The following is a 12000-nucleotide window of genomic DNA, read 5'->3' as shown; positions in this document are numbered from 1 at the left end:
CTAATGGCGTCATGGGAACCCACCTTCATAACCTCATTTTACCCTAATTATGGCCCAAAGGCACCATCTCCAAATGCCATTATAACTTTGGGGATTAAGCTTCCAACACATGAATTACAGGGGAAATGCCCATACCAATTATCTAGATAATTAGTTTAATACATAGTTGTCTTAAAAAGTTTCAGGAGAATTGACTTTGAATTATATTTCAAGAAATGAAGGAGTTTGGCAAGGATACGCTCTGTTTCAAGTAGAAATGGATAAGCTGAATATGTTTGATTGCTCTTCCCTTATCTACTTAAAAAACTCCTACTTCAAGTTTCAGGCTTACATGCCTTCTATAGTTTTCCCTGTATTCCCCACACAGAATTTAGAATTTACATATTATTTTCTTTCTTATAATAGCCCATACATCATTACCATCAAATCCATAAACACATTGTATCATAGTTGTTTTGTTTTGCTTCTTCTGCTAACATGTATATTGTTTTGAGCAACTAATTTATCATTGATCTCAAAACCCAGCACAGTGCTTAGAATACCAAGGTATTCAAATACATTTGTTGATTTGTACTGTTGCTCCTCTTTTTAATATTAAAAAATGTGAAGTTGGCAACAGGTTTAATAAAAAAGTCAGTTCTGACCTGTTTTCAACAATGAAATGAGAAGCAAAATAGTATCTATTGCTATCTATTGCTATGTTAAGAATTGCAACTAGCCAGATGTATACTGTAATACCAGCACTTGGGAAGTATAGGCAGGAGGATTATGAGTTTGAAGCCAGGATGGACAACATAGAAAGACCCTGTTGAAAAAAAGAAAGGAAGGAAGGAAGGAAGGATGAAGGAAGGGAGGAAGGAAGGAAGGAAATAAGAAAGGAAGAAAAGAAGGAGGAAAAGTTTGCACCAAAATTTTGTAGATTATGAAACAGCATTTATTATCTTGCACTATTTATAGGTCAAGAATATCATGGTGACTTAGCTGAGTCCCTTGGCTCACGTTGTCTCACAAGGCTGCAGTCAAAGCAACAGGTAGAACTGTAGCCATCTCAGTGACTAATCCACTACCACACAAAGTCACGTAGATGTTGGCAGACTTTAGGTCCTCTGGCCATTAGCCAGAGGATAACATGCGTAGTGCCATGTGGCCTGATCCATAAGACAGCTCACAACAAAGTATATGACTTCTCTTAGAGAGAAAGAGGGAGAAATCAAGAAAGTGCAAGTAAGATGATATCATAATATTTTTATCCTAATATTATAAGTGATGGTCCATAACTTTTGCCACATTTTAGTCTTTAGAAATGAGTCATTACATCAATCCCTACTCAAAATACAATGAATAGCCCAAACCATGCACTTATTATTTATCAAAGATACTATCAAATATATACAAAGATGGATTCATTGAAAAATTGTGTGTTGGGTCTAGAAGATAGGTGATCTGCTACCCCAAGGAATTTAGCATGATACATGATACGTATGTTTTGATCTTACCTGTCCTATGAGCCAGGAAGACCTACAAGTAGATGTGGCAGCAATTTTAATCCTCAGATACTGACAACTCTCTTTATTGAAACAGTGATTTCCTATATGCATCCTCTAGATATCTAGGGCTCTTATGTCTTGGATAATGTAGAGTGCAAGGAAGTCATGCTAGTCTTTCACACTCTACCACCAGGTGCAACCCAATCCAATTCTGTCAGAGTACTTATGCTGAGTTCTGATTGGATAATGTTGATTGGATAAATGTTTTAAAAGTGATTTGAAATGTTTGAAAAGCTAGGATCCTAGAGCAGTTTTTTTTTAAGTATATGAGTGTATTTTAGAATAGTGTTTAGGCATGAGGATTCTGAATCAAGTCTGCCAAGGTTTGTTTGTGTCCGGATTCTACCATTTTCTAGCCATGTGATGGGATTTAGAAGACTGGGATTGAGTCCCACCCACAATTATATTTTGTTTTTTCTGTTCCTAAAGCCAAAACTGCTTAGCTAAATTGGCACTGTGCTTATTTTTGTTATCATTAAAGACTTTTGTTATATTTACCTGTATTTATCTTTAGTCAAGATAAATGGAATGTTTAATACATTTGCCATCATTATGCCTACTGTTTTCCATCCTGATAATAGGTTTCTTACCAAATGACATAAACTTTTCATTTTAACAAACTATTTTTCTAAAGAGAAAGTAATCTATAAGTGATTTCTATACTTCTCAAAGCATACTGTTTATAATCAGCTAAAACATTTTTCCAACTGTGGATGTACCAATTTCACTGTATCACTTATTCTTAAAATTTTGAAGACCATCACTTTCAATTTTATTGCTAAATAAAGACCCTGGAAGGTACAATTGATTCCCCACATCTGTTGTCTTTTAGTGAATTAAGGGAGCATCTTATAGTTCATCAAATACACAAATAGACAGTTTTCTGGCTTTAATTAACAAGGAAGAGCAAAAAAGGGAGCGCTAAATATTCTACACATGTATTTCTAACAGTACTAACTCTTGAACCTGAGACTTAATTGTTCCTGTTGTCTTTTTTTGTTTGTTTGTTTTAAAACTCTAGCGGCTGAAAATTCATTAATCATTGATATAATTACTTAGCCTTGTCTAAGAGGCAGGATCTTTACATATTTCTTATATTCCATTAGTTGAGTCCACTTCAGCTTCAGAATGTAGTTTTGAAACTGACTTTTCAAATGGAGGCAAATCATATTTTTTTTTTCCAGAATGGCTTGGCAAAAAAGCTTCTGTAAAGAAAATAGAGGAACAGCTTACTTGGGTTGAAAAAGGAAAGTTGTGAGAACACATTCAGGTGCTTCTTCAATTATTTGCTATTGTGATGTTCAGGCTGTGTGCAGTGTGGGGAAGAATGTCAGTAGAAAGAAGTACAACTTTTACTCCAATTTTCAAGTCTTAACAATTGCAATACAGTGAAAAATGTGGGGCCTGTACCAAGCTATATAAATAAATCTCATAAGAAAAGATTGTGGCTTTTGAAATGCATAGAACATTATGTGTTCATAACAGTGAACACTGTAAGCCTGTGTTCTCAGCCAGGGATCTTAAAATAAGACTTTCACATAAGGAAATGATGGGAAAAGTATATATCCAAGGAAGCAAATAACACAGAAAGATGGTGATTAACTGGAAGTCTCAGAAAACGTTGCCCTTCTTAAAAATATTTCTCCTGTGTGTTTTCTGGCTAGGCATTCCTTTGGTCTCTTCTTCCTTTTTAACTGATTCTTCTCTTTCTTTTTCTGGCTCCCTACCTCCCTACCTTTTAATCATGAATATCCCATAAATACCTCTTATTACTTTAGTATAATTGTATTATTTAATGATTTCAAATATTACCTCTATAATATATTACTTGAATCTTCAGTTTCTCCTCATCTATCAGTTTTTCTCCTTGCATTCTCATCATCTCCTGAGAAATTATTATAAATGTAAATAATCAATGGAACTTTTTAATGGAAAAATACACACACATGCACACAAATAGATTTCTAACATTTCACACTTTAAGGCTATGGTGCTTCTCTTTAATTTCTTTGATAATATTATCTGTGGAATCATCTTCTGAGTAGTCTTGTGAGTAGTTTTAAGACCAAATTTAATTTCATTTTAACCTGAGATAAAGATCATATGAGAGAACCTCATTTTGTGACAGCCTGAAGAAACTATTTTCCAATGGGTTTTTGTACTCAAATACTTAATTAGAGCAATGTCAGGTTAAAAAAAAAGTTATTATAAAAATATTCATCCAAACTTGTAAGTGAAAAACTCTGTAACTACGTGATATAGAGAGTTCTCACCCAATATTCATAATGAATGTCAAGGAGTGTGTGTGTGTGTGTGTGTGTGTGTGTGGGTGGGTGGGTGTGCACGCGCACTAAAGTCTACAGAAAATAGAGTTCAAAGTCAAAAGTAGAGCTTAGTAACTCTAAAGTGAACACTACCATTTAAAATTGATGGTCTCATCAATGATTTGATATCTCTAATTGACAGCTTTTTGTTCATTAGTTGGAAAGCTTGAGAAATACATTCAAATCTTGATTGGTGCTTGTTCTCAATAGAAATGGTTTGTGGTGTTAGATAAATGCTCAGTGAACTGCCCAAGAGGAATGGGAAGAAACTAGCGATCCTAGTGATTAATTGAAGAGACTAGATTATAGATGATGTTCCTCATTTCATAAATTTATGAAGTAGGCAAAGTCTTTTCTTCATGCTCATCAATCCTTATGGGCTTCCTTGTTGCAATCATTTGTTAATAACTTCTCCTCACCTTTCCCACCACCCATCCTATCATGTGCTGTCATTATGCTCCTATCATCTTAAAATTTCTAAAATCCATTCCTTATTTCCAAGTCATTACTACCACATCAGCTCATTTTATTAGTATTTCCACATGAGAGCAGCTATAAACCCTAGTTCTGTCTTGGAAGGGATTCAGAGATTTGGCTATGGGTATTTACAATGTTCTTTTCACAAAATACTTCTATATCTTTGCAGATACCCTCAGTGTCTGACCCAAGATCAGATTTCCATCTCACAGAAAATTTGTTCATATATTTTTCTTTTTTTTCTTTATTCATTTCTTCATATGTGCATACATTGTATGAACTTGTTCATCTTGGCAGACCACTTTGAGTTCTTATGTGCACTTTATTTCTACAAGATAGCCACTCTCTGACTAGGAAAGATATTGTATTCTGTGTATCAATCAGATAAAACTCTGCGGAAGCAACTTAACAAAACACTTGAAACAGCAGTAGCAGTTTATAACTTACAGATCCAAGAAGGAAGAGGATAGTAATTGTCAAAGGACCAAAGGGAGGTGGGGAGCTGTCCAGGACACTCAAGTTCAACCAGAGAATGCAGAGTGAGGAAGGAGTGGACAGGAACCCATGCTTAAAGCCTTTACTGCATTCCTTGGAGTTACTCAAGTAACTTCCCTGAGGGAATGTCTTGATGCATTTAGAGCAAGCAGGCACTGTGGAGTCATGCTGTGACAGAAGTGGTTGTTGCTGCACATTTGCTGCTCAGTACATGTGAGGCAAGACAAGTAGGTATTATCTTGCTATGTTGTTAGCTATCTAGTTGCAGGGAAGAGGTCACTAGATATCTGGATTGGCCTCCTTGAAGAACTAGGGGGAGTCAGAGAATTTGAAACTGTGTCAAGGGTGACTAAATTCTGCTTCTGGTACGATGAAGTCCAACTTATATTCAAAATGGATTCCAAGACAACATAAAATTACAAATATTTCCTACAGAACAAAAAGTATCCTTTGGTCATCTTCCAGAGAAATTTCTTCAGAGTGGTGAGACCTGAAGTTAGATTGCAGTGGACAGAGGAATGAAAAAGCAGTGGGGAAATGTGGACAAAAAATTCAAGCAACTCTTAAAAGAAGATTGTGCTTAAAGAGGAAATAAAGCAATAGCTTGAAGTGACAACAACTGAAAATTTGTTACTAATGTTAGAACTGGAAAAATATCAAATTAAAATTCACTTCTATAGTAATGTCTTTGGAATCATTCTGTAATGATGAGACATGGACTTTGGACAATAACTTCTCATCAGAGCTTTCCTGATATAGAATTTTCACTAAAAGGAAATGAGTATCATCTAGTAAGTATCACTGTTCTTCTCTTTATATATCTTAATAATAAAGGTCAGGTAATGTCTACAGGACATTGTCACTTTTAAATAAACTGTAAATCTTAAGGAAAACATTGACACAAGCATGCATTTGAAGAAGACTCCAAAGAAGTAATAGGAAATTAAATAGCACTTAAGTAAAGAAAAATTTAATTTCAAAGTGCAGATTGTTATTGAAAGTCTGCCAGGTATAAGACACTATATTTGATTTGGACAATTTCAGCTGAGATTGATGCCACTGTATTAGATCTAGAATTTACCTTGTTCTATTTTCTCTTCCATAGGATATTTAGTTTGTCTTTATGCAATCATTCTTTTCTCTTTAATTCCTGCCCAATGATTTCTATAAGGTAAAAGAAAAAAAAATGGTGGCTAAATAGAACCAAGTCAAATAAGTTAAAATCATACATACTGTAGGAAAAATATTTGACAAGTACAAACAATGAGGGCATTTGCTCTTATAGCTATTGCTTTTAGCATCTCGGAGATTGTGACTAATAAACTCAAGCTACCTTACTTTGAAGGATTAAATTCCAGTGCTTCCATTGAAAAACAAAACCTTTTAGATAGAGATAAAACTTCTTATACTTTGTTGAGATAACCACAGAATATTAAGAAAATTAAATTTTTACATCACAGTGGTTTATCTATAGTGATTACAAATGGAAAGATTATGTTGTGAGGGTAGTTTATACAGACATTCAGAGAAAGAAGTGATCTTTAAAATGAAATAGGTGCAGAAAGTTTTCATGGACAAGATGAGAATTGAACTTGTCCTTAAGACTGCATATGTAGCAAGCATGAAGAGAAAAGGAAAAACATTCTAGGAAGAAAAAGCAGAATGGGCAAATGAGTGTTTAAATCACAACCTGGAAATTTAAGAGAATTCTTGGATCTTTTCAGGAGTCAACTAGTAAATAAAAGTATCTGTAAAGGAAATTTATATAGCAATTTCCATACTATCAAAATAAAGAGCTCTGAACTACTTTCTGTGTTCATAAAGCACCTACTTAATGGGGGGCACTTTATGGTACTTCTCCTTCTTTCAGTAAAAGGTATTGTTACCAGTCCACTTTTGAATCTTGGTTCTTAAACAATAATGATGTTTCTGTTGGTGATACAAATCTAAGAATGATACAGTTCATGTTCTTAGGATTTTTAAACATATAAAGATGTCCTCTATGTGACAAGTCTTAACTTCCTGTTCATAGTTTTACCAGAAATTTTCTTATGTTTTCTTTTTGAGAAAAAATTAAGACCATATATTCTCTTAAAAAATTGAAACAACAAAACATATGCCCTCCAAAAATCTTAACGAAATAATAGATTTAAAATCTAGTCACAGTTTCTGGCATGATGTAAGCACTTGGGAATTACTGAAGGCTAATTTTAAATAATTGTTCAATAGATGCTTGTTGAATTGAATTATTTAAAATTCCTATCATATAATTTGGACATAATTATTTATGTCTATATTCCTTTATACCTGAGGGTGAATATATCTTCCAAAGTTTCACTTTCAGTATATTGTCCACTTGAACAAGTATTATATGACTATCAAATACCAACCATGGCAGTAAGTGAAATGGACTCAGTCTGTGGACTTCAAGGAGCTTCCCCCTTGAGAAAAGAGTATAATGTTGTTTTAACTTTTTCAATACCTGAGTAGCGGGAGCATGGGTAAATGATTTAATAGATATTTATTTAAATGTTTATATAAGTGCACTTGTCTTATCCTGCATGACAGGCATATGTAAATCAAACACACTGTATTCCCATAAATATACTGGGATAGACTCTCCCCATAATGGCTCTAAAAATCATACAAATGAATAAATACACTCTACTCATATTAAATACATTGCTCTTAATGGTTAAATATTTCCTTGAATTTTAAAATAAACCATAAAAAGCCTACAGTTCAATAATGACTCTGTGTGGTTTCATTAAAACTTACATTTTGACAGATTCTCAGAAGGCCAATACTTCATAATTAATGGATGTTCAGCCAAAAGGTTGACCTTCTGAATGACTGGATAAGTCCAAACTTAGTAGGAAAAAAATTTGCTTTTGACTACATATTGAAGCCTAAGAGTCGTTATCTTTTAGAATGAAAGTAAGCTATGGAACCATGCCTAAGAAATTAGCTCTGTATGTTAACATTTAACAGTTCTTTATACAATAAAAATTTAAGCTATCTACTTTGTTTTGTGCTATATTTAAATTTTTAAAAATTGCAAAAAGCTTCATCTACCTTGGTCATTAGTGGCCTTCTTTCAAAGTTCCTGATTAAACTCTCAGTCAGGTGAAGCCTTGGATATCAGACAGTTGACAAAAATAACTCTGGAATTCATTTCCAAGCTGAATCTACAGAACCCCTCCAGACAGATGGCATCCGCCTATCTGGTATTGAGTCAGCTGGTTCATTTACTTAAAGGTTGGTGTTAATGAGATCATGCTCACAAAAGAGGCCTGATACAAACAAACTTTGAAGTCAAACAGACATGGATTTGAATTCCAGTTCTCTCTCTTTTTAGCTAGTTGACCTCAAATTTGTTACCTGGCCACCTTGAGGCTCAGGTACCTCTAAAATGGTAGAATATCTTTCTGTCTTTTGTCATGATAGAGAGTAGACACTAAGAACCATTAATATGCTTACATCAGTGCCTGAGACATAATATTCCCTCAATAAATATTGTTTCAATGTTTATTAGGAAAACAACTCACTGTGCACATTATATATTTTATTGATCATTAGTCAGCAATATCTAGATGTAAGCAAAACCATTGTTCTGAAAATGTATAGAAGCCTATATACCTGTTTATAGTTTGGGTCCAACCAACAATTTTTAGGTATTCCAAAACAGTTTCTTATACTTTCTGTATGACATTTATAATAATTTCTAATGCTATCCTACTGACTGAATAAATTATGAGAATATTCATATAAAATAATAGTTTTAGCTCATACATGATCAAGAAATTATGTTCAGTGGATGAATAAATACATTATAGAATGAGTTATGTGAAATTATGATATACTCAAACAAAGCTTGAAGCAAGACACTGAAGATTTACTTCCCTGGTGACATTGGCATTCCTAATCCCTCTGATTCTCAATGTCTTCCACTTTAAAATATAAAGATGTGATATGTAATGCTATGGTTCCTCTTCTACAGTTGCTCTCTCTATGGTTTTCCATGAAGACAGTTGGGCACCAGTTTCTAATAGTGTTTTTTACTTGCTCATTTCTCCATTGACTTATTAAACAGGTGTTTCTTCATTACTATTGCATAGCAACATGGTAGAGTTATATTATGAAGATGAATCTCATATATACTTTGTCCTTACAGAAATTGCTGTTTATTTGGAATGACAAGATACATACATAGAAACATGTTCTAAAGTTCCTGAACGGAAGTTATATGAGATTTATGAGGACAGAAGGTTTAATTTCAGCCAACTAGATACAATGAAGGGAGGGAAATTGCCATTTCAGAGAAGATGATATGTTAACTGGGGTTTAAACATCCATACATGGGCAGGAGGGACTTCCTCCCTGAGAAAACAATGTGAATAAAACCTGATGAAATAGGAAACTGAATGCAGATTGACTGTACAATTAGGTTTATTAAAAAGAATAATGGAAATATGTGTAAAAGGATACCATTAGACTAAGGGAGCTTTAATTGTTATATAAAAGGGTTTGCAAAGCAAAAGCAAGACACTGGAAGTTTTGGGGAAGGGAGGTAGAAGAAAGTTGTATTTCGAATATGACTCCCAATCAAGTGTTCGATACTGTGGCTGTAAACTCAATTTTGATTTGTAGATGCTCCAAACAAGGTCTCTAAGCAGGATCTTTTTTTTTAATTAATTAATTTATTTTTTATTTTTCTTTTTCTTTTATTCATATGTGCATAATCCAGGCGGCTGATGTGTTACTGACACACGGAGCTAATATCAGTGTTCAAGATGCAGTCTTTTTCACTCCATTGCACATTGCCTCATACTGTGGACACGAGCAAGTAAGTTTGGCAGTAGGAGTTCCAAAAGCTGGGGGACTGTTAAAGTGTACTAGGCCTTTGTCATAGTCTTTGAATATTCTTTCCATATTCTCATAGCTCCACTGAGGAGCTGTAGATCCACATCAACATTACTGCTGTCTTGTGATTCCTTTTTATTGACTAAGTGCAAAAGGAATTATCAGAGTGCATGGGTAAGTGTAAAGCCACAGGAATCAGTCAGCCTGAATTTGAAAAACCCTTACCTAGTTTTATAATCATGTGTAAATTATATAATCCCTCCTGATCTTCATTTCTTCATCAATAAAATAGAAAAATTATCAATAGTACCTACTTCACAGGTGTGATATTATGAGATAGAAATTGTTTGGCAAATGCTCAGTTATATGTCACTATGCCCTTCCAAAAGCTCTTTGAAAAAAAGTGTCTTTCAGAAACTCTATCTCTTCTTTTATACTCTCATGGGATGTTGTATGTGAAAAAATGTACACATTCTAATTTCTGGAACCTGTGAATGTTACCTTAAAAAGAACTTTGCAGATGTGATAAGGATTTTGAGATGGGAGATTATTTTAGATAATCTGTTAGGTTTGATGGTTTACAGAAGTCCTTAGAAGAGGAAGAAGGAGATTAGAGTATAAAAATGGAAAGAAGAGGCTAAAGTGATACAAGAAAGAGGCCATGAACTAAGGAATGAGGCAGTTTATAGAAGCTGAGAAAAAAAGAGTATAGCAGCCTTCAGAGGAAATGTACCCTTTATCATTGGTAGTATTTTCTAAATTTTTCACAACCTTGAAATTAGCTAATATTTTCCTCTTGTTACCAATGATACATATGAGGCTCAGGCAGGTGAGGAAGCATGCCAGAGTTATATGACAAATAAGCAGATTGGTGAAATATGTACTCAGATCTGTCTAATCCTCAAACCCATATTCATTTTCTTTTGCCAAGTACCCCCCTTCTTACTTAATTTCAATCAATAAGACAAATTGCAAAATCCAAGCAGTTTTTCTAAGTGGTAAAGTTAGATTTCAAAACAATGTGCTCTTACATCAAGTTCCATTGATTTACAGCCATACATATTGAAAGACAAATTTTTTATGTATTACTTTGAAACACTACTTTCAAATACTATTCTTTAGCTATTCTCAAGAAACTGAAAACAACCAAATAAACCAGAAATGCAAATAAAATTGGACAACAACTCAACTATTCTTTGGACATATTTTTATTCTTCCTCCTTTTATCTCTCTTTGTTCATTCAACAATGGAGGATTATGCCTTTTTAACTTCCTAGAAGTCATGCCACAATACTGCTCGAGGGTTCCAAGTTGAAAACTAAATTTTCTTGTGTCCCTGTGCTGCTCTAGGGGCCATGCCTTTATTTCAATACTACCTAGCATATACTAGGGCACTCTCAAGCCTGTGAAGTGTGACCTATAGCTAAGAAAGACTGTTCATTTCATTGATGTGCTTCTCAGAGTACACTGGAGTACACTGGAGAGCAAGGCACTAAAAGTGGGTTTGAAAGTGCAGGATCCAAAAGCCATAGATAATGGAAAAATTCCATACTTTTTGACTTCAGGAATGGACAGGATATATCCAATGCATGCTGCTTGTAAAGTCATCTTCTTTGGTGATTAACCTCATATCCCAGCAGAAAGGTAAAGAGCCTCAATGCATGTTGGGTAGAGAGCTAAATTTGTTTACTTTCCCTGAAAATATAGTCACAGTCTTATAAAATTATGCTGAAATGCAGATGGCCCTTTTATGTTATGAGACTCACTTTCTGTGTGTAAAGGCAGTACATAAGTAATTTATGGAGGCTATTGTCATTTGCTAAAGTATGCTGACAAGGAGAATGGCACATTCGATATATAAATGTGCTTAATGTGCCATGTGCCTTGCCATTTGTTTATTTATTTATTTTTAAGTGGAAGAATAGATGTTTCTACCAAGAACAATATTTCCTAGGTATGTGATAATAGTGCTTAATAGACAATCAATTTTAGAGATAGTTTAAATCTGTCCATTATAAAGTCACATAATCAGAATTTATAGAGTCTGTGTAAGTAGAAATATATGCTTAGGAGTGCAAAGATCTTGAGACTAAACTTCTGCTGTCCTGATGTCTCCTGAATTAAGTCTTGATCTGTCTATTAGCCAACGAAAGGATAAAATATACTTGTTCCTCATCGGTGTTACCACTTTTATTGAAGTTACTGAATGCTAGGCACTTTTTTAAATGCTTTGAATATAATAATTTATTTAATCTTTACAACAACTGTATGTAGTAGGACTACTATCATTTCCA

At 34.1% G+C, this 12000-nt stretch overlaps 1 protein-coding gene and 1 long non-coding RNA gene across 3 annotated transcripts in view; one reads left to right on the top strand and one right to left on the bottom strand.

Moving 5' to 3' along the window:
* Positions 1–12000, top strand: part of Tnni3k (TNNI3 interacting kinase) — a 316805-nt gene that overhangs the window by 119814 nt on the left and 184991 nt on the right. For both annotated transcript variants that reach the window (XM_074079756.1, XM_074079755.1), the window contains one exon: positions 9591–9689. In XM_074079756.1, coding sequence (XP_073935857.1) covers positions 9591–9689 — 99 coding nt within the window. The remainder of the gene's footprint in view (positions 1–9590; positions 9690–12000) is intronic.
* On the bottom strand, positions 2216–6009 carry LOC141424656 (uncharacterized). Its single transcript, XR_012449523.1, has 3 exons — positions 5925–6009; positions 3360–3432; positions 2216–2752 (listed from the first exon to the last, which is right to left on the bottom strand). It is a non-coding gene; the product is annotated as an uncharacterized lncRNA (long non-coding RNA).

This window comes from Castor canadensis, chromosome 7 (assembly GCF_047511655.1).
Source record: "Castor canadensis chromosome 7, mCasCan1.hap1v2, whole genome shotgun sequence".
Classification (NCBI taxonomy): Eukaryota; Metazoa; Chordata; class Mammalia; order Rodentia; family Castoridae; genus Castor; species Castor canadensis.
The sequence above is the reverse complement of the archived record's forward strand: the minus strand, read 5'-3'. Positions and strand labels throughout refer to the sequence as shown.